Below are 23827 nucleotides of genomic sequence, written 5' to 3'. Positions count from 1 at the left end.
TTTTTTTTTTTTTTTTTGGTCAGATGTAGAGTGGAAAAGCAGGATGGTAAAAAATGATCATCATCCAAACCATATATTTTTATATTGGTCTACATTTTAGCAGTGCTCTCTCACAGCAATAGCTTGTTGATTCATTTGCACAAGGGACTTTTGTGAAAGGAGGGGTAAGCCTAATGACCTAGCTCATTTGGGAGGGAAGTAGAAGGACAGAAAACGCCCTTCCCGCACAGAGGAGCTGAGGTGGAGAGTCGTGATGTTATAAGCAGCTTGTAAATATGCACACTTGGCGATTGACTGAGGCACGGGACCAAAGCCTCTCCTCCTTGCCCGGTATGAACTGGACCATCTGCATTACTCTTTCAGGCTGGCAATGCGATGTAGTTCTGGGGAGAATGTGGAGCTGTGCTAAACCCAGAAGAATCAGCTAGCACTGAGACAATGTTGATAAAATATCTTTATGTGGACCAGAAACGAGATACCTGTGGCAACTGCTGCAGGTGCTGCTTAGCAGCCAGAAAGCAAATTCTCTTTCTCACTGGGCTGTGCCATCATTACAGTTCCATAGACGTAACCGCACCCTGCCCCTTTCAGAGGGGGAAGTTAAATTAGACTTTTAGCCTCAAAAATTACAGAAAAGCACACATACACTGACAGAATTGGCTGATGTAGTATTTCAATAAAGCCTCAGTTTAAAAACTGGCACTCAAGATATATAATCTCTTTTCCTCCTTCCTACTACATAAAGGTGCACAAGAGAAACAGTGCAGGCATTTATAGAATTGTGAGGAAACAATACTCAGTATAAATAGCACTAAATGGTAGGAAGGTAGGTCTGTGCAAACTGCCCATCTCTGCCCAGTTTCTCTGTAGATTCAAGTTAATAATGAATAGCTTCCTTCATCTAACAGGTGATTTAGGGAAGCTCCTGATGTTTCCTTAGCAATAATAAATGACATGAATTTTAACTAATTTCTTGTCAGTTATTCACTTGTGTATTTTAATATACCAGGCCAGCAAATGAACAATTGGGGTTTAAAACTAGGTCATACTGTGGCCTATATCACAGAGTTCAGATATGTGGTTTGAGGAATTGTTTATCTAAAAATATGCATATGTATTTAGTAAATCACTCAGACCCACAAACTGTGTGGTTCTTGAATTTTGAGAATAAATGACAGTATAAACAGTCACCTACATGGGTATACAGTATTTTTTTTATTTCTGTTTATGCCACATTTTTCTCTTAATGTGCACCATATGATTAATCTAATGGAGCTTTAATATTTTGAGTCTAAAGTACTGAATTTCCTGACTTGGCTTTAAATAACAGATCTGCCCATTTTAAAAATTAGGTCTTTTTTTTTTTTTACTATGTTTGTAAATGAATTAAAGCAGTCAAGAGTTTTTTATGTTTGCACTGGAGAAAATGCTAATGATCACAGTGGTTTAAGGAATAGCCAAGTACGTAAGTTGTAACTAAGAAGGATTAGCACTGACTCAGACTTGCAGAACAGCAGTTCAGCTATGCAGAGATTCATAATTTGGCAGGTAGTTGTTTTGGCCAATTTGGTTGCTTCCAACTGGAAATCATAAGGAATGTCAGATCCTAAAATAGCGAAATAGCCTGGATGCTGAATGAAAATTTGTAAACTTTGGTAGGTGAAGTACATTCATAGTGTCTAAGGATGCGCCATGTTCTGGCTCCTACAGAGAAAAAAACCTACAGATGTGAAGATAGGTAGGGAGGGTGTAGGGAGGCTGGCTGTCCCTAATGTGCCCTCATTTTTTGCCTTTTTCCCCCCTTTTCCCAGCGTTGCTAACAACCACAAGCAGAATTTGATGACCGTGGCAAACCTTGGCGTGGTGTTTGGACCCACCTTGCTGAGGCCTCAGGAAGAAACAGTGGCGGCCATCATGGATATCAAATTTCAGAACATCGTCATTGAGATCCTGATAGAGAACCATGAAAAGGTAATATATTACTAGTCCCTGGCGGGAAAGAGTTTACTTTGAGGGCAGCTACATGAGACGTGGCCTTCAGATTGACTCAGGTTTGCATTGCTGATGGCTCTTGCACTACGATGATGACACAGTTCCTGCTTGTAGTAATGTAGTGGTGTTGGTAACCCTAACAGTCCTGGTTGAGGTGACAACAATGGCAGTTATGGTGACAGCCATGTTGGTTATGGTTGTGAGCCTTTATTTTGTGCCAGGGATAGTGCTAAATGCTTTACATATGTTGTGATTTTATCTTCGCAATAATGCAGTGAAGGAGGTACTGTTTAGAGCCTCGTTTTTAAAACATCCTTTACCTATTTTTACTTGGTTGTCTTCTTAGGAATTTATGAGGCTTTTAATTTAGGAATATGAGCCCTTTTTTAATTTGTGTTACAAGCAATTTTCCCATACAGTTTGTCTTTTTTTTTTTTAAATAAACATGTAGATTTATTTTGAATCAGTTTGGTACATGATACAGATCCATTTTGAAGTTTTTAATGAGCCGAAATAAAAATTTCTAAATACAGCAGTGTCTGCCTGTGCATTAAGTATCTATCAGGTAAAATAAGGTATCTGACAACACTACATCAGCACGAACAAATCAGATGAAAAATCTGGAAAGGTTTCTAATATACTTCCTGGATTAAGTAAAACCCTCAAATTATTAGTGGCTCAAGATACTACATTGCTAAAAGGAAGGGACAAAAGGAAGAGGCTGTGAATTCTGTTGCAAGAGCTCATGGGACTTGCAAAATCTAACTTCATATGGTTTTGTTGTTAGAGAAGTGCTTGAAATCATAGAAGCTTCCATTTATTTCCCCAAATTTTCCTACACGTGTTGACATTAATGTGTGGCAGCCAATTCCTCTTGAGGTAAGTGACAATTACACCATTGCAGCTCATTTTTGCCACCTTGTGAGGATGGAAATTCTCATAGTTTGTCTTTAGTCTTAACAGCTGATATTTTTTAATGCATGTTGTGTAGATCTATGTGTGTGCATGGATGTAGTCTTTTCTTTATGGGCATTGTGGTTTCTGGTTTTTCTCAAGATTTCTCCTGCACCGCATTATGAGCTATGTTAACTCAGAGCTTCACTTTTAAAACAGAGAGTAAGGCACATGAGGTTTTCTTCATCTTTTCCACCTCAGGATTCCTAACAGCAAATCCCTATGAAGCTTTCTTCTCCAGGCTCATTTAAGGTGCCTTAGGCTATCGTTTGACAGCCTCAACTCCAAGATCTCCTAAAAAATACTCCTTTTCCTAAATAAAGGATTTTTCCTAGAATGGTGAGTTAATCATGGAGGATAAATCTAGAATCTGACTACAGTGGTACCTTGGTACTCATGGTTAATTGGTTCCCAGTAGCACAAATACGAAAAAGGATGAGTGTCAAACAAACTGTTTGGGCTGAAAAGGGTAGTGAGTCACAAGGCAGCTGACACTGACAAGTTCTAACTTGCACATGAAGTTCCAACAAAGAAGGAGTAATGGAGACAAAATTTTTCCATCAGAATTCAGGACCAAATTAGACAAGTTTCAGAGCAGTTGAGTACCAAGGTATGAATGTACTATCTATACTGGCAATATAAACCATCACTTTTTGTCCAAATTTTTATAAGAGCCTCCTAATTTGCTACCACCTCAGCCTGTCTATTCTGAAAGCCACTGAAATGAGATTTTTAATGTGTTAGATGAGATCACATCAATGGCTTTCCACTGTATTCAGCATGAAGGTCAGTCTGTGTAGGAACCTAAAGGATCCTCGCTGTCCTCCCACTGTTGTTGAGCTCCTCTCATTTCCTACGTCTTCCCTGTAGCCACTCTGACTCCTTGCTGCCCCTTGGACATGGCAGGCACACTCCTGTCTTAAAGCAGCTGCGTTTGCTGATCCTTCACCCGGAAAGCTCTTCCTCCATGAAACGGTGTGACTTATTTCCTCGCCTTCCTTGAAATGTGTGAGTGAGGGTTACTGAGAACTGTCTGTTAAATGACAAACAGTCCTGGCCTCTAGCATTCCCTTTCCTCTTTCCTTTGCTTTTCTCTTTCTGTCTCACTTACACTTTCTAGCATATTCTGTAACTTACTTATCTAGATCCGTTGCCTTTCTCTTCCCCACAAGCCTATGTGCTTCACAAAGGCAAGCTCTTCTACTTGTTGTGTTCACTGTGTGACTGTCAGTTCCTGGGTAGGCTCTTTCGACACAGGTGTTGGGTGAGTGTGACAGTTAACTTTCAGAATGGCTGCCAGTGACCTTGTCTTCTAGGATTTACGTTCTTCTTTAGTCCCCTCCAACTCTGAATAGGGCTGGCCTGTGTGATCCATAGAACACTGCAAAAGTAATTGGGTGTCATTTCTAAGATTACTCATGAGAGGCCTTGCACCTTTGTCTTAGTTTCTGTGTTTGCTGGTTTTGGGGAAGTAAGCCCCTGTGTTGTGAGTGCAGTCGTGATAGACCTTGGGGAGGATATGAGGCTTTCTGCCAATATCCAGGCCAGCTTGCAAGCTGTGTAAACCATTTATCTTGCAAGTGATGCCTCAGCCTTGATTGGGCCAGCCACTGTTTTGAGTGCAGCCTCATAAAAGAAACTCACACCATAACTATCCTCTTAATCTCCTTCTAAATTCCTGACCCACAGGAATGGGGAGAGACAAATTATTGTCTTAAGCTAGTAGGTTTTAGGAATAATTTGTTATGGAGTATCCTGTAACTATTAGAGAACCTGTGAATATAAACAAGATGACAGCATCTCCTGCAAAGTTGTTTAAGTGACCTAGTCTTCCTCTTATAGGGTCAATAAGAGACACAGAAAACTAATAATTTATTGAAAAATAATGCCTTCTTTCTGTCCTTAACTTTGGGGCCCAATCTATCCATCTCCTTCAAATATAGGAAGTCAGGCAGAGGGGTAGTTTATGCTGTGTACAATGAAAATGAACTTATGAAAAGGGAACAGACTGTATATAATAATAATTATTAACCTGGTTTCTAAGGGCAAATCACTTGGGTTTAAATCCACTGGATCTTATTAGCCCTGTGACTATGAGCATCCTGATTATTTAACTTCTCAATACTCATGACAGCATGTTCAGTAGAGCCTGACTTGCCTTTATATTGAGTGAAATGGGAATGGCTACATGGTTCATAGCATAGAACCATACCACAAATACTCCCCAAGTATCAGGGGCTCAGGACAGTAGAAGTCTATCTTTTGCTCATGTTACAGTTCCATGCAGGTATTCTCAGATAGCATCTTCTGCAGGAGTTCAGCAATCCAAATCCTTGCAATTTTATAGCTCGGCTTCTGCAGATTCTCCACAATCAATAAGAGTGGTAAAATTTTTATGGACTATTCCTAGAGGATACTTGCTTTATTTTTCCCTAGCATAAACGGAGTGAAGGCTAGGAAAAATAACCTAACTGTATGCTCACAAGAAAAGAAAGCAAGTTTAAATATCAATTCACTGGTCTGCCACATTCCTTCAGTTGGTTTTTGTGAGAATTAAATAAGATGATTTCTATAAAGGACTTCACCAAAGTTCTGGATTATAAAGGATTTAGCCAAAGTTCTGAATTATAATAAGCTTCAATAACTACAAACGACTTTGTTTTAGCAGTCTCAACAAAATTCTTTGGAAATAGAGCTCAATATTGTCTGCATATGTCAGATATACCCTTTCTCCCAAATAGTACTTTTTAAAATCATATCTTAACTAAAATCACTTAAAATGTTGAGATCAAACTCTAATGAACAAGGACTTTGACTGTTTAAATTATTCAGTGTATTCAATGTATAGCAAGCAGCATCTAAGGGTTTTAGAACAATACGTGTTTTGAATGTCCTTGGGCCCATAAAAACAGCTTGCCAATTACCCCTAGTAATGCTATTGAAAGTTGTATGAACGAGTAACCATCTTGTCTTGGACACAACATACAAAAAACAGAAATATAAAATCCATGGCAGAGCCTATAAATATACGGGCAAGTGGCTGATGAAGGTGCTTACCAGTTTGGCAGATTATAATTTATATTCCTCTTTGATGTTGATTTGGTGTTGTACACATAAAAGAGCATTACAGTGCTACATTATGTATTCTTCTTTTTTTTTTATTAGTTTATACCAGAGGGTAGGATGAATCACAGCAGGGTTTATGGTCCTGTTGAAGCCAGTGAAGGAGTGTGAGTGAAAACATTCCAGGAATAAAGTTTGTCTCAGAAAGTTAGTGTGCCACCAAGGCAAGGCCTTTAATATGAGTTTATGGTAGGCCAGTATTATATACAAGACCTGTACATGTGTGTTATTCTAGGGAGAACATTCTTAATATCCATCAGGTTTGTCGTTCCAGTAGAAACAACTTAGAGTAGGCAGCTTAACTACTTTTTAAATGTAGCTTCAGGCCTAGCCTTGTACAGAATGAAGAGATGCTGCTTCAGTCTCTGTCAGAAGTCTCTGGTTGTTGCACAAGAATTCTAAGAATCCTTGGCCATGGTATGGCCTTTGGCTTTCAGGAGACAACAAACACTCTGGATAAACTCCCTGACAACAGAATTTAACTGTAGCCATCAAATCCAGAGCATATTTATGTCCTTAGAAAATATCATTGGAGACTTATTCTTCAAAACCACAACATTAAGGTCTCAGTTAATATTTAATAACATTCCTTTAGGCTTGGCTATAATTCTCTAGAAACACACAAATGTCTAGAAGTGACTACGTGTATGAGTAACTCAGTGTCAGATTTGGACAAAATCTTGAAGAAGTGCCTTCCAGCAGCATGTTTTCATCTAGTAGCATTTGCCCTCTTGGCCTGAAACAAGTCCTTATATGGAGTTTAAATATATGATCCCACAAGGACTAAAATATTATTCTCTCATGTTGTTAAGAACATTGTATATAAGGTAGTGACTTTATGTCTTGGAAGAGCAATCAAAGGAGAACTAGGAGGCTGGGGATTTACTCAGTGCTCCTCCTGCCTGCCTCACAAGCTCAAGGTCCTGAGTTTGATCCCTGGTACCCCTCCCCACAAAAAGAGAAGTAGGAATAAATAGAAAATAATTCTGAAAGGTGGTGTGGAAATTCAGGCATCTAGTCATAGGAACCATCTCATAGAGAGACGGAAAATCACAAGATGTCTGATGTCAAGATGCACAGCAAGTCATTTTTAAACATAGTAATCTGAAGTAGCAACATTTTTATTGCTTTCAATTCTCTGGGTCAAAAGCTTGGGGAAGGCTCATGTGTGTCCCTTATGGCTTTAACTCGAATTGTTTGACTGAGATTAGAAGGTCCAGGATTGCCTCACACCAGAGGTCTGGGACATTGATATTGGCTGTTGGCTGGAACATCTTTATCCTCTTCCGCATGGCCTGCTCCCTTCCCTTTCTCTCGCTCCACATTCGGTAGTCCAGCCAAAACTTTGGAGACATCAGAGGATGAACACAGAAATATCTGGGACTGTGAAAGTTAGGCTTGGAACACAGTGTCACTCCTGCCTCATTCTGTTGATCACGTCAAGCACCAAGGCCAGCCAGATTTAAGGAGAGGGTATCAAACTCCCTGCTGTGGTTTGAGTGTTGGATAGGGATCCTTGCGTTGAGATTCAATCTTCATTGTAAGGTATTAGAAGGGTGAAAACTTAATCTGACTGTGGTGTTTCTATGTGTTCTGTGTGGGGTCTTTGAGCAGTGAATAGGATTACCCAGTGGGGAGTCGCATGATTAAATTACTGGTGGCTTTTACAACAAGGAAGAGACCAAAAGAGGCACACATATACATCTCATGTATAACACATGCATGCATGCGTGCACACACACACACACACACACACACACACACACGCATGCACACACTCCCTCTGTCTTGCCATTTGATGCCCAGTACCACCAGGACTCTGGTGGACAAAAGGCCATCTTCATACCCAGCTCCTTGGCCTTGGATCTCCAGAAGTGGGAGCCAAAATAAATCCTTTTTTGTTCTTTACAAAGTTACCCACCTTGTGGTTCTCATAGTAACACAAAACGAAGTAATAAACTACACCTCTGGGTGAGAGAAGCAGGGTGTACACACAGATGGCCCAGTACCACCAGGACTCTGGTGGACAAAAGGCCATCTTCATACCCAGCTCCTTGGCCTTGGATCTCCAGAAGTGGGAGCCAAAATAAATCCTTTTTTGTTCTTTACAAAGTTACCCACCTTGTGGTTCTCATAGTAACACAAAACGAAGTAATAAACTACACCTCTGGGTGAGAGAAGCAGGGTGTACACACAGATGTAGATGTAGGAAACTTGTTGGTTGCCAACTTTGGAAGCAGTCTACCATACTAGGTGGATTTGCATTTATTTAGTTCCCTTTGGGGAAGAAAACCTTTGTATTCTTTTTAGTAGCTTGTGCCCGATGTGGAAAAATCCCCTGTATTTTTTTATGGAAAGTATCCTTCTGTTTCTACTCCCTGCCATTTTTGATACAACTAAAGATTTCAAATATTTGGTAGTAGCGGTAGGTTCAGTTTTTAGGTACCCTTTGTAAGCCTCAGTATGGAGAATTAACTCATAAATATCTAAAACTGAAAAAATATTGGCCCTAAAGCTGACATTTTTTTTTTAAGAAGGAGAGAAAGGGAGGATTTTGATAGCTAGAATATTCAGTTTCTTTAACCTGATAAAATACCTTTTTTTCGATAGAAGGAAAGACACCTCTGTTTTAACTAGCTGAAGCACAGTATCCTTTTAGTCTCTGTCCCTTGTTTACTAAAAGTTAGCACAAGACAGTCACCCAGAGAAAGACACATACCTCGAGATAGTGCCTATGAGTCTAGAAACGTGTCTCCTGTGCCCTTGTCTCACAGAGAACCTGCCTGTGTGTCCCTCCTAGGAGCCTTAGAGATGTGTGTCTTGTATACCAGTAGTTTGGTCTGAGAAAGCATATGTACCCCATACTTTCCCCATCGCAATGGTGTAGAGACTCTGCCCCACCTCCTCTAGCAGATTTATGAAGGAGAGCAGTGTTTGGCACAGTTTTAGGGTATAAGCATTCTAGGGTAAAAACAAGCAGGAAAAAAATGAGAATGTGAGGTGTTACGTTTATGGGCTCATTTTTCCATGTTGTTGATACATATTGATTTATTCAGTGGAAGTAAATGGATCTTGGTATTTAACATAGTCCAGAAATAATAGTGATGATATATAATAGCTAAGTTTTTCTTTTGGCTTTTTATGCACAAGGTATTGTACTAAGCGCCTTTTATCTAACATCTCATTTAATTTTCACAGCAACCCTATGAGGTCAGTGTTTTTAGCTCTGTTGTCCAAATTATTATTCTAAAGTGTAGAGTTTAAGAAGTAGCTTGTTTTGAAGAGAACTAGGTTGAACTTAGAACCACTTTTAGAATGCATACTATAAAAACCCACTCTAGTTAATGTCTATTTGATGCAATGAACATTTATTAGGTATGGACTATTGGCCCAAGAGAAATAAAGTAGATTCTTTTATCGAAGCAGAATATAACTATGTATAATACCATGTGTTAAGTGTCAGCCAGTAAAATGAATAAAATACAGTGACACCAATGAAGAGAAATAATTGAATTCAGTTTGCACTGGGCTCTGTATGATGCGTAGTTTTCTAAGCAGATAAGGAGTTGAGATAAGAGGAACCATTTTCCAGGGAAACATTCATCAAGTTGTATGTTTTTAAATGGCATGGTTGTGAAAGAACGGTTGGTACTGTGTTAACTGGTAGGGGTAGATGGTGCCAGATGGCTGGATTTCATCCATTTGTTAAGGATCTTGAAAACTATGTAAAAAGAGCTGAATTTACTCCTGAAAACTGAGAGCTCTCAGAGGTTCCCAAGTAAAGGGGTAAAATTATTCTACCAGAACTTTAAAAAGACATTCCTGAAGGTTGAACCAAATTGTATTCTGGTCGTTGATATAAAAAAAATCACCTGTTAAATGAGTGACAAGACCATGATCATGCAGCACAGGAAGTGTAGCCTTCGAACCCATGGCCTCCACTTAGAAGGGAGAGTGACTTCCTCATGACCTGTGTTTGGTTCTTCTTCTCAGACTTCCTAAGGGGAAGTGCTAGCTCAGTCCTTATTTCCCATCAGTGAGACCCTGGACTCTACTTGGAATATACGAGCTAAAGAAAAACAGACTTGAGAGTATGGTTCTTTTTACCTATGGCCAACTTTGCATTGAAATCTCAGTGGGCAAAGATTTTAGTTCTTACCATGCTATACTATGGTAATAAATAGTCAGATATTTTAAATTCCATTTCTTGGCCGGGGATTTAGCTCAGTGGTTTGGTGGCCTGCCTTGCAAGCACAATGACCTGAGTTCAATCCCTACTACCAAAAAAAAAAAAAAAAATTCCATTTCTATACGGACAAAATCTCTTCCCCAACTCATAGCTTATCATCCCAAGTCCTAAAACGTCAAGTGGGCAAATACTTGGTGTTATAGTAGAAAAAAATCTATATATTCTAGTTAATATTTTAAAATAAAGAAAAATATTGAATGTTGTTATTGTCCAAGATATCCCAAAGTACAGAAATTCTGCAATTTCTTACATAATTTTCCTTTTATTTAATTTTTAATGTTTACTTGTCAATGACTTTGAAAATTTTGGATGGTTAGGGAGAATAACCATATCAAGCAAACAAGTAGCTTTCTTTTCATAGTTTTTATTAATCTGAAATTTCAATCTGTGTGTGTGTGTGTGTGTGTGTTACACATTACTATGAATTTACAGCACATATAGTAGGATTAGAGCTGTAGCTTTGTAGTTACCCACAATGTTTCATTTAGCTGTGGCACTGAAAAGTGTTTCTGTATATGAAGCAGGACATGCCTATTCACCATGTGCTTTTGCTAGTACTATCCCTCATTATCAGTACTTGAAAAAACAAGTTATATTCTTTCACTAGTCCACCACCGAGCTTGGGAGAGGGGACCTACTGTAAACACCAAATCCTAAGCAATGTTGTGTTCCCAATAAAATGGTGTTGACTTTCTATGCAGTTAGTCTCTCTTGGGTCCACCAAACTGCCTGATCTGCCTTAATCAGAATATTGGCAGCTCTGGAATCCATTTCAACTATGTTGGGCCTCTATCTGCAAAATGTGTGTCAAGTAATAGAATGCAGTTGATCAGGCAACTGACATATTTGGCAGTTATGTTTCATTTCTTTGATACTTCACAACTGACATACAAAATCAGTAATAATGATAATAGTGTATAACCAGATGCATTGAAATAGTTCTTGGTATTCTTTTTAGTCCCGTCCTTGTTAGATTCGGAAGCAAGCTAGATTTTCTTGTGTGCTAAGCTAGAATGCCTCTGCCAGAGGACTTTCTTCTTTTTTTGTGTGGGAAGAAAAAAGTCCTCTTCATTCATATAGTAAGTTTGTGGATATGAGCACATCTATTCCCCCTGTTAAGCCCCAGAAAAATGAATAATTATTTGAATTAGGAAGTTCCTTTAATGTTGCTGAAATAGAGGTGGAGTTGGTTGTATTTTAATTTATTCCTCTCTGTCAGCAAAACAAACAAACAGGAAATAAAATCTTTTTTATTGGTTTATTGGTACATTCAAAGCACATAATACAGTTACGTTCATCATTGGGATCTTGTACCTTTACATGATGCATCTTGGTTCTTGTTTTTTCCCCATACCCCTGCCCTCCTTTCACCCGCTTCACCCTTCCCTAGTTACAAAGACTTTGTTTCCATTTTTCCTTTGTCACATTTTTCTTTTCCCCTATTTCCTTTCTCTTCCCCTTCCCACTTCCCGTTTAGCCATTTTCTTCCTGTTTCACACTTTCAGTTACACCATTTGAACCTCATTTACACTTTTAGTTTTTCACACCAGGGAAACTATTCGGTATTTACTCAAGTGTGTCCTGTTTATTTCACTTAAGAGTATGGTCTCAATGGACGTCCATTTATCTATAGAATCTTTCTGGAGAGAAAAATCACAGCCTTCCCTCTATATATACCCTCAGTTACTAATTATAATTGATTCTTTTTCAGAGATTTTTAATAAAGTTACCCAAACTACTTTCCCAACTGTTAATTCCTCTGCCAAAATGCTGGTATCAACAGGACATGGGACTTCCAACTGTCCTTAAAAAACCTCTCTGCAGCTACAGCTTCTGAATTTGGCTTCCTCATAGTTAAAGCAAAGGAACCCTGCTCAGGAAGGTTTGCCTAGCCCTCCAGTACAAAGATGCAGGGTTTATAACCTCTGCCCTCCACAGCGCTGTTGTGAGAAATGGGAGCAGTACGTGACCCACAGTAGTAGCTGTGGCCCTCTGTTCCTCTGGCAGATGTTCCTCAGGTTAAACAAGCAGGCCCCGTGTTACATGCAACCCTGACCTGTTTACGTCTCTAGCAAAAGCTCTGTGTCTTTTCTTACATAAACCTTTCTGTATCCCTCAGGTCTCTCTGGGTGATTTATTGTCTCAGAGCTATTTTGCAGTTATAGACCAGAAGCTCTTCATCGTGACCTAATTTTCCTCCCATAAAAATCACAGCACATAATAAAGAGTACACCACACGCATTACAGGGAGACTCCTAATCCTTTTAAATTGCAGGGGTGTGTGGCAGATGGGATTGGGAAAGGTGTAAAAACTTGTATGGGACATGGCTAGCAACAAATTCCACAGGTGTCAGGTGTCTGCAATGTCAAGATGGATCGGGGGTGTCCAGAATTACTTGAATCTTGTAGACATTGCAAGGGAAAAGAAGGGCAAATTCTAACATTGCTGTAGGCAGTTAAGATCAATGTTGTAAAGAGCAGTAATTAAATATATGCTTATAAATTAAATCTTTGTGGTCCAACTGTAAATAATTCATTTTGCTTCTCTAGTTATTTCCCTTCTTATACTTTATGTGTCTCCTTTTTTTAATCGTATATAATAATATCTTTTGAACAGCAAAGGCCAGACTGTCAGGTGCTTCAGTCCTCACCACAGTCCTGGAATCTTTTACTGATGAGACAGCTGAAGATCAGAGAGTTATATAATTTGCCTAAGGTCACAGAGTGACTAAAAGCATATCTGCGAGACTCTAGAACTTAGTCTTTCCATTTTGTCCTCTGTCTCTCAAATTAGAAATAGGTATAAAGACAACAAGGTAGTAGTACCTCCCTCATAGGGTTTTTAGGAGTAAAATAATCCAGGTAGATAATACACATAAATAACATGATGAGCACTGGACAAATTTTGGTTATTTTTATTGTCATTTATGCTACCATGTCCTCCTACCTGCTCTTTGCAGATGCTGTTAAGCGTTTTAAGTGCATTATCTTTTCAGTAGCTCTGCAAGGCAGGTAGGGAAGAAGCCTCACAGGGGTTAAAGACCTTGCTTTTACATACTTTTGACTGTGTGACGGGAACTCAAGTCCAGCTGGCTCCGAAGCCTGTTTACTTAATATGGACCTTAAATTCCCTCCGTACTGTTTCATACGGTGATTTGACAGTGGGGTGGATGTCAGTGGTGGCGAGGGCAAGGGCATTGTACCTCTTGGTGTTATCTGCTGAGGGAGCCCCAGACCCAGGACACAACCCAAGGGGTCCAGTCTACCCCTAACTTCTACCTTTCGTAGCTTAAGGGAAAATGGTGGCTTGATGTTTATGGATCTAGTAATTCCACTTAGAGGAAGCATAAAATTAGGGATGCTTGGAAGGAGTTGTATTTTTATAATTATGTTCTTTAGTATCTTCCAGAAGGCTTATCGTACTCCTCCTAAGTTTTATCTAAATTGGAAATAGTTTGTGAAGTTGGACAGTATTAAGAGGAGACTTAGGGCACAGAATGACTCTGCCCTTTTTGTGTTAATTTGGAAAGTGTGAAATGAGGAGATTGTTCCAGCCACATAAATCCATTGCTTGTGGTTTACATGAGCTCATACTCCCATCATTCAGCAGAGTCATTTGTACAGTGATTCTTCTTGACAAGCTGAAGAAAGCCTCATTTGATTATCTTGAAATCATCTTTTCTAAATGAAATAGGATTAGAATAAGCAATAAAACAGTGGATAATTCCGATTCTCAAGAATTCCAACTTGAGCTTTTGGCACAGAGTCAAATCCTTGGCCTTGCTAGAAGGTGTCCAGAAAATCAAATCACATGTATTTAAGTTTCATCATTAAACAAACAAGCAATTTGGAGGATGATTTTTCAGACTCCAAAATGAACATTTGTACCGCCTAGTCTGACTGGGCCTAATTTAATTGCCCTTGCACCTTGAAAAAACACAAAGTAATAATGATAGTAGTCCTGTACCTGACACTGTACATTTCACGCTGTGCTCTCTTGCACATTATTGTTTTTGATCCTGAGAGCAGCCTGACAGAATACTTGAGGGACCTATTCCTGACTCATAGTGAGTCTATTGGCTTTTAGGAGTGTAGTTATCATCCACATTGAAAATCCTAATCGTGCTCCAATGTTTCCTTTAGAGAGAATAGCCAGTGAGCAAGGGGAAATCCAGTTTTCCCATGTTTCTTCGTGCTGTGTTCCATGTGAATCTTGTTCTAGAAGCAGTTTTTCATGCGTCTGTCAATCTACAGTCCTTCCTCACATGCTTCTCTGTTCTGCCACGTTTAAAATAGTTCTTAAGAAAGAATCCACACTCCCATTTTTATTGACCGCTGAAATTAAAATGCACGTATACTGTTTTTGCTTCCATTATAGTCAGGAAGGAATCTCATTCTTAGTAACACATCAAGATAAGAGAGACAAAATCTGAAAGACAGATGTAAAGAGAATGAAGAGAGAAATGGAGAACTAGGCCTATCTCTAACTCTGAATTCATTTTCAAATGCTCTAATTAGGGGTCGCGGAAGCTGCTTCATCTGAGGCCAGAAGCGTCACTATGCCAAGAAACACCAATATTTTTGGAAAATCATACTTGTGGGTTTGTGGGTGCTGCCTTCTCTGTGACGATTGGCTGGAGAGGACAAGCTGAAGCAATGGCCGCTGCAGCCCCACATCCCACTCTGGTCCCGCTGTTGCTTAGCCCTGTGGCAGGTCAGGAAATCTCTCATTGTCGAGTGATCATCCTAGTCACAGTGCACAGTTGACTGTAGCTTCAAGATGTGTCAGGTGAGGCACCCAGCACAGTGGCTGGCAGGTGAAGCATACGCATCTAGAAGGCATTTAAAAATGTTGAAGGTAATGGTGTCCAGTTAGTATATCGCCCACAAATGGCCATGGCTCAGCATGGTTTGGAGAACAAAGGTAAGGCGGTGCAGAAAGGCTTCTTAGAGCTCGACAACCACAACCTATCGTATGTCTTTCACTGTAGACTCAAAAATAGACTGAAGACGTGAAGCTCTGTTAAAATGGTTAGGGTTCTAGCTGTTACAGAAGCTAGGATATCTTGTTGCTTTGTCTTTCAAGTCTCCTTTTCTTCCTCCCCCATCACCCCAATTGATCTCAGCTATGTGTAGTGATTCTGTTTATCTTATTGCAAATTTTTAGTCCTCTTAGGAAGATATGATAATGCTGCCTCCAGACAGCTGTGTTTGGGAACAAAGCTGACTTAACCAGCTGGCTGGCATCATTGGAAGTCAAGGACTTGCCAAGCCAGGGAGAGAGCAGCTGTTTGAGCTGAAGTTCTTATAATTCTTATGAGTTTGCTTTCTATATAACAGCTTTTGAGTTTGCTTTTCCATGCAAACACAAAGGCTATGGAACCATAAGAAAGCAATTTTAGGGCCGGGGATTTAGCTCAGTGGTTCGGTGGCCTGCCTTGCAAGCGCAAGGACCTGAGTTCAATCCCCGGTACCAAAAAGAAAAAAGATTTAAAAAAGAAAAAAAGAAAGCAATTTTAGGTGTCTAGGGCCACCATAGATGAAGGGCAGGCGATGCTACCACCTTTCTCTTGTGACTCATAACTATCAGAAAGAAGAGCTCCAGAAGGAGGATGATAACCAGTGGATCAATAAATTTGGATATCTCAGTACAGTGAGGACATTATGTGACTATTAAGAATAAAGCTTTAAAATTTTTAATGAAGAGTAAAATATTGCAATATAGTGTTAAACAAAGTGTATAGGTCAGACAGTGGTATGAGGAATATAATTCCCAGTATGGAAAAGTGTGTTTAGTATTAAATGAAAATTCATACAAAGCATTTAATCCAGTTCCTGGTGCATATAGCAAATACGTAGTAAATCATAGCTACTGGAGTACAAACTCTCTTACCATAGGAACACATTTGTCGTATTAATTCACTGTTATACCCAGAGTGCCTAGTACAAAGTAGATGCTCAAAAGAGTGTTGCCAGTTGGATGAATGAGTCGTTATTACTATATATACTTAAAAACAAATCTGGAAAAAACCCTGTATTTTTACCTGTATATTTGTGTGTGTAATTGTGGCAACTTTGTCTCTTTGGGCTCACAGTTGTTCTTTGTAAAGTGCTGAGGACATTAGCTGTTGTGAAGACTGCTGAGGGCTGAGTGAGCTACCTGCCGTGCACAGAGTGCAGTGACTGGTACCTCGGGAGCTGGAGTAAGGGGGCTGATGTACTCATGACAAGCATCGTGTTGGTGTTGGCTGTTGTAACTAGTAGATTCTGTAGAAGAAATGTAAGAGTTATCATGATTTTTGTCTATCATTTTCCTCTCATTTTTTTCACCATGACCTTAAATGTTAATAAAATAGCCCCAAAGAAAAAAGTCATAAAGAAATAAAACTCAAATGCTGATCATAATAATTTCTAAATAGTAGAATTGGGAGAGTTTTTCTGTCTTCTTAAGACTTTTGCACATTTTCCAAACTGCAATAGATAAATGGGCGTTTTTTTTAACCCCAGTGGTGGGGGGAGCAGGTACCCCCAATACACACATTACCAGCAGCAGCCACCGCCGCCGCCTTTGAACAAGGAAATGGAACTGAGCCTCAGAGATAGAGCAGAGAAGCTGCCCTGGAAAGGATGCACCCTCTGAGGCTAGAGGATTATGAAGGACAGGGTACCCAGCTCTGGCTCATTCTTGGGATGTTAAATACATGCTTCATAGTCTAAGAAAGTTGACAAGCAGTTGTTGAGAACTGGGGAAAAGAACCAATAAAGAAAGAGCCACATGTGATGGTGTATGCATGCCATCCTGGCACTCTTGAGAGGCTGAGGCAGCGCTCTTTCGGGTTTGAGCCCCACCTGGGCAACATAGCAATTTAGTGAGACCCCCTGGTCCTGGGAAGGAGAAGGAATGAAAGGGGGAGAGGGTGGCAGACAGGGAAGTAGGGAGGTCGGTTTTGACTGATTGGTTCTGGAGAAAAGTGGTCAGAAAACTTCAAGAACAGTTAATAGACAGTGGTTTGTCTTTATATCAACTACTTTTCATTTCCCCTGGAGAGAAGAACAAAAAAGAGATTCATGAAAATTATGGTAGGAGTTAGAAAGGGAAGTGAATGATTACCAGACTCTGGGGTCTAATGAGAGTTCCTAGAACGGTTTACAGGGAGGCCCTGAGCACATGCCCTGGCCTTTTCTAATCTTTTTCTCCTGATTCTTATTCACCACTAAGGGTTCAGTTGTACCGTTCAGGCCTGATTCACTAAAGCGTATGACCTTTCTGTGAAACTTTATTTGCAGATATTTAACACCGTGCCTGATGTGCCGCTCACCAATGCCCAGGTGCACCTGTTGCGGAAGAAGAGCAGTGACACCAAGCCCCCGTCCTGCAGCGAGAGGCCCCTGACGCTCTTCCACGCCATGCAGTCCGCAGAGAAACGTGAGTCCTTGCTGCTGAGAGCCAGCGTGGCGTTCAGGGCCATCCCGGGCCGCGTCCTGCTGCTTGTTGGGGACTCCTCTGGCCTGTGCGTGCCACCTACCCTTTCTGTCCTTGTGGACTGTCTCACCGTGACTGCTCAGTTACCCTGACTGGGTAAGAAGCAGCATCATTGAGAATGAAAGCAGGCCCTGCCTTGGGGTTTCTGTCTCCGAATCTGTGGGCAAACACCTGAGTCTCTTTTCCCCAGTTACACACTGAGAACTCAGCTCCTGCATTGCCTTTGTGCCCTTTCTTCTGTTGGCAGCTCCCATAAAACCAGTTTCCTCTCCTTCTCTTAGTTTGTAATTGAATGCTCGTTAGCGGGAATCAAGTGTCCTCCCAGAGTGTGTCTCTGTGAGACTGGGCTCTTTTTCTGCTTGCCCCATTACTCCACCTCTAGGTGTCTAGTGTGAAACTGGCACTTTAAAATATTTGAAATTAATTAATGAGCTAATTAGAGAACAATTCCTCCTTGTTCCAGATAGCAGAATGTTATCACCACAAATATCTCAAATAATTTTTACTTCCAAGAAGTTCCTTGCGGTAATCACATACTGGGCCTAAAATATGCGATCTCCTTTCAGCTTTTACAATTAAGAGATTTGTGTGATGTGGGAGTGGAAATCTCGAGCTGTGCTAAAACGCCTCAGTTTGACTAGCTATAAAGTAGGCATAGTAGTGCCCACCTCATAGGGGAGTTGTAAGGATAAAATGAAATTACGCATCTCATCATCTGATACAAGGCCCAGAACATGGCAAGGGCCAAAAGCTAAGAGCCTCTGCTGCCATTAGTAGTTATTCTTTGATCACACAGATACCACAGCTGGTGTGTATATGTGGCTGATGTTTACACGATGCCTGCCGGGGCTGGAAGTACAAAAGCGAGGTCTTGTGTCTCAGGAGCTCAGGGCTGGGAGAGGGAAGCAGACCAGCGAATACACTGTGGTTGAGTCAGCACGGTAAGTGCTCTCATAGAGAATTGTACATTAGGGGAAGCAGAAGAACATCCTGGTTAACCGTAGGCAGCGTTGCTCTAGGCTGCCCAGGTGGGAATTCTGCCTGTGTCGCTCACCAGCTATGTGTGACTTGGGAGGTCCCGTAGCATCTCAGAGCCTTTGACTCCTCTGAGAAATGGGGATGATGTTTTTCCAGGATTTCTTGAGTTTTTCGTGGTGATCGGGTGCTGGGCCTTAAAACATTTCGACTTTTGTAATAAGAGACTTGTGGTACAGGGCAGGGCAGGGCAGGGCACTGTATTTCACTCGAAGGCCTAGGGCTGCTGTGATGATTGAAACGGTCAGGTGGTGCCAGGTTGAGAGTCAGTGCTTGGTGAAAGCCAGGTGGTGATACAGTTGTCACTGCTGCTGCTGCTGCTCATCGCCATGAGATAGGCAAAGGCGCAGCAAGGATACTGGCCTGCTTTGCCCTGAGGGAGAGGTTCCATATCTAGATTAGCATCTTTCTCCTTTTTTGTAACAAAAATGTTTATGATACCCTTGTATTTTACAAACAATGCGGGGCCAGGGATTTAGCTCACAGCTTCTACCACCTGCCTTACAAGTGCAAGGACCCGAGTTCCCTGGTACCTAAAACCAAAAACAAACAAAAAACAATGAGCCTGGTGTGGGGGTTCGCACCTGTGATACCAGCACTTGGAAGGCTGAGGCAGGAGGATTGTCATGAGTTTGTAGCCTGGGCTACAAACTGAATTTAGGTCAGCCTGAACTACATAGCAAGACCTTGTCTCAGAAAAAAACCAATGTTCTTTCTTATCTTAACTCTTGAAAGCAAATCTACCCTATTCCCAAACCTCACTGCATTTGAAGATGTAGTAGCCAACAATATGGCCATTTTGGGATTTAGCACCATTTGAGTTGCTGCAGAAATTTTGTTTTTATGAGTAAATCTGTTATCATTCTTGTATCTAATGCTGTTCATCTTGATGATCATTCCCTTAAGATAAGTTCTTGGAAGAATTCCCAGGTCGGTAGATACGTACACATTCAGGGCTTTGACTCCATCCCCGCACTGGCTTCCTCCTAACAGTCCATGTTCCTCTTAGACATCTGGCTGGGTTTGTTCTCTCCATGGTCTGCACGTGACCTGCTCCTCTCCGTGTAGATCAGGTAAGACTTGGAACAGGACTGCCCGAGCTAATGAGGGAGCAGACTGCACGGTGACGCGCTTCTTAGGGTCCCAGGAAAGCCACGCTCACCTAAGGTTTCCTGCTAAGCCCTGTACAGTGCACATCGGGACAGAGCAGAGAGTACCAGTCAGTTTCCCTGAGCTTGAGATGGTGCTGGGTTTGTACAGAAGCCGGAGAGGTACAGAAGCATCCTCTCAACAGGGCTTCGAGCACACTGTGGAGCCCGCAGGGAGGTTGGAGATAGGAAAATCAGTTAGATCTGTGTTCATGGTTAGTGGTACCACACAGGGCAGAGTGGAAGTAGAGGGCATGTGAAAGCAGATGGCAGACAGTGAAGCAGCCGAGCTCTGCCCTCGACGTTAGGAAACTCTCCCAGGAATAGGCCACAGCGTCCACAGGCGCCCACGGTGGCGGGGGCCTAGCTTCGCTGCTCTCTCAGGGAGAAAACATTTTAGTTGAGAAGCATACACATATATCATCGTACATAAGCACAAAATCGTACGAGCGTATTTTACCGTTTGTTTTGAACACGCCCTTTTTTATTGGCAACTGGGGTGATACTGAGCTGTGAAGAGAGCGTCAGAGCAGGGGTGGTACAGTCAATTCTGCCGGGCAGACGGGGCCAGGCCCTGGAAGGTTCTGTGAGACCTGTGCCTCTCAGGTTGTGACCCAGCACCCGTCCCTCTTAGAGCCGCAGTTGCCAGTGTATTGTAACGTTGTCACATACTTTACCCTTCCTTTTGGTCTTCGGACAAAAACAAAAACTTTATCGAAGCATTCTGTGCAGTTAAAGTACAGGTAAAGACTATAGAGAGAATTTGTGGGGAAAATACATATTCACGTAGAACGTTCTTCACTCTAAGGCCTCTTATTCACCTAGCTCAGTGCTTCTCAAGCTTCAGCCATTTACATGAACATCTGCTCACTCTTGGACCACATCTGTGTAACTCAACCCTGTAACTTGCTTAATACACTTCAGTTAATTTTAAAGCAACCCTCTTCTCTGCATGATCTTGTCCTGATATGTAGTCTCTAGAAATGTGAATTTAATGGTGGCACTGTATCATTCTCTACTATACATCAAAATAGCCACGAAAATAACAGATGTCCATCCACGTCCCCCTTAGAATTCTCTTGTCCACCACTGTTCATTTTGACTGACTTCAGTGTTTCTTCTTAGGTGAAATATACAAACTCATTTCTTCTACCTGCTTGACTAGAATTGGTTCAGAGCATGTCAGTGGCTATTTATGCTGCAGTGGAAACTCACCACCCATCTGTCGGTATCGTGCTGTGCACCTTCAGCTCCCTGTGACACCTGTCCAGCTCTTTCTTCTGGTGTTTGCCCCAGAGCAAATGTCCTGTTAGAGGCTTGCACAGTGCCTGCACACATTCACACACGGCACTTGCACAGGCATAGATGTATCTTCTCTACCTTCAAAATCGCCATGCCGTGTTTTTCAGAAGCTCATTTCCTCTTAGGCCTGCCTGCCTCATCTCCTTTGAATCCAGTTATGCTCCTTTCTTCCTCAGGGAAGGACTTGCAGTTCAGTATCTTCCCTGCATTTCACTGGCCAATCGCCTTTGCCATCCCCAGTTGAGATGTTTACTGGAGCTGAACTTCTGAAGTAACCCCTTTGGGCACCTCCCTTGGAGGTTCTGGGTGTTTTCTCTTTAGCATACATTTACCCCACCTCCCTGCAGTGACTCTGTCCCGTGTAGAAGTTCAGCCCATTATTTCCTCTCAGAGGTGAATTTGTGCCCCTACTCGTGGCTTTGTAGTGGATTGTAGCTTGCCTTCCTTTTCTCAGAAAGGACACTCCTGAGGGTCACCTTGAGAAATCTGTAGGCTCAGTCCAATCTTACTCATAGAAGTAGCCTCGCATGTTAGATGACAGTCATAAATGTGTGTCTTATTTTCCTGAAGTGTTTCCTTCTGTGTAGGTGGACCAGTTGTGTGATCTAGTCACCAGTCCACAACTTTCTTCTTTAATCTATGAGAATGAGTAGAATCTTCTCAGATGACTTTCTCCTTTTCCCTTAAGGTAAGGCTGTCTTTTTGATGACAGTGATGTCTTTCCAGAATGACCTGCCACACGATTTCTCCTGCTCCGTGCTGGGTTGAGACTGAGATCAACTATAAGACATAGGACGTTTCCTCCCAGGGCAGTGCATGGTGGACATGGGGTTGGCATGAAATGGAAGTTGCCTGTGAGATGAAAACTTCTCATGGATGGAAAAGAGCTATGAAAATGATGGGGGAACACAGGATTTAAAAAGCATCATATCAACACATGCAAATCATCTGGAAACCACTAACTATTTTAGTGAAGAGTGGGCTATATATCATAGTTATCTGTAGCTCATCCAGGAGAGTTTTCTAAAAGGGGAAATTTCAAGAAAGATGCCAAAGGAAATGAATTTCCTAATCTGGCCCAAAGGTCAGAAAGGAGGCCCATAGTATATAATGGAGTAGGGCAGAGAGTCCTTTCTGCAAGCACCCATGGGTGCCTCTGTCTGTAGAACTGAGGAGAGGCCTGTGGAATGATAATTTCCCCAAATAAAACTTGGGAAACATTTTCCCATAGAAGTTGGTCTTCTGTTATCTGTGTTTAATATATGTGACTACACATCGGTGAAATTATTTCTTGTGCTGAGCGCTGTGTAAAGCAACATTGTTCAAACTTTAAAATTGATAACATTCCTATTTTTCCAGTTGGGAGGAAATAAGATTTATATTAAATTGCATCCTCAGAGCCATCCAGCATCAAAGTAGTAGCTTCATACCCGGTTAGTGCACCTCAAAGCTATACTATTAAACAATAATTCGGATTTCCAGTTTCAGTGGTGGAGCAGATGATTCTGTTAGGGGTTGTTGAAACACACCCTTATTACGAAGGGAAAATGGTTCCTCATTATGCTGGAGGTTAAACTTTCAGTAAGATGGGAGTCTGCTTAGAAGCCAGGGATTTGATGCAGAAGGATAAATGGGTGCATCTGACAAAGTACACTGAGGGTCATTCTATAAGGTTTTTTAAACAATTGTAATATGCCGAGAGGCTTGCTAAATCCATCCTGACCTCATCGTACCCCCACAATTAATAGTCCCGAGAGGCAGGTTCTGATCCACATTTTACAGACAAGTAAGCTGAAGCCAGAGAGGGTGAGCATCTACATGACTAGCAAAAATGGCAGAGAAGGAATTTGCCAGATGGCCTCCTCTCCCTGCACGTTATCTCCCCGAGGCATCTTTGTCTGTTCTTGAGCCACAGAAGTGAAAACCTTAATAGACTGAATTACAGAAGCAATAAAAGCCATCTGTCTCAGCTTCCAGTGCCACCATGGGGGCAGTTGAGCTGTACTGAATGGGCTCCTGATATGCAGATTGGCAGGATGCAACCACGTAACAGCCTTCCCTCCAAATCTAGCACTGTCTCTGCAAAGAGCTGTGTGCATGCAGTTGTGGCTTTAATATCCTGGGCCAGGGCACTCACTCCTAGTTGCGATCACCTCCAAACAGATGGAACAAAGCTTCTCAACTGCATTGTCAGACGGATGGTAGCAGAGGAGATTACTGATTAATCTCTGAGTTTCCACACAGCTACATCATCCAGCCAAAGCTGGACTGGCACGTCTAAGTGAGGGGTACCCACATAAGAGCTGCGCTTTTTCAGGACAGCTGTAGAAGGTAGAGCCAGAAAGATTGGAGGGAACTAGCAACAAGAGCTTATACCTTTTAAACTTCTCCCAAGAGGTCACAAAGTGATGGTTATAACTGATTTTGTCTCAGTTTTTTAAATATTTGTACCAAGATATTGAAATGATTTTCTTAGCAGAGTGGTTTTTCTAGTTGAGTCTGCTTTAGATTGCAGGGACCTTATTAAATTTATAAATGCTT

At 41.4% G+C, this 23827-nt stretch overlaps 1 protein-coding gene across 1 annotated transcript in view; it reads left to right on the top strand.

The window, feature by feature from the left end:
* The window catches only part of Arhgap26 (Rho GTPase activating protein 26), a 445337-nt gene that overhangs the window by 340947 nt on the left and 80563 nt on the right, over nt 1–23827 (top strand). Inside the window, exons 17-18 of the mRNA XM_033765564.1 lie at nt 1812–1971; nt 17606–17744. Coding sequence (XP_033621455.1) covers nt 1812–1971; nt 17606–17744 — 299 coding nt within the window. The remainder of the gene's footprint in view (nt 1–1811; nt 1972–17605; nt 17745–23827) is intronic.

This window comes from Fukomys damarensis, unplaced genomic scaffold (assembly GCF_012274545.1).
Source record: "Fukomys damarensis isolate Sample0158 unplaced genomic scaffold, DMR_v1.0_HiC HiC_scaffold_3, whole genome shotgun sequence".
NCBI lineage: Eukaryota > Metazoa > Chordata > Mammalia > Rodentia > Bathyergidae > Fukomys > Fukomys damarensis.
The sequence above is the reverse complement of the archived record's forward strand: the minus strand, read 5'-3'. Positions and strand labels throughout refer to the sequence as shown.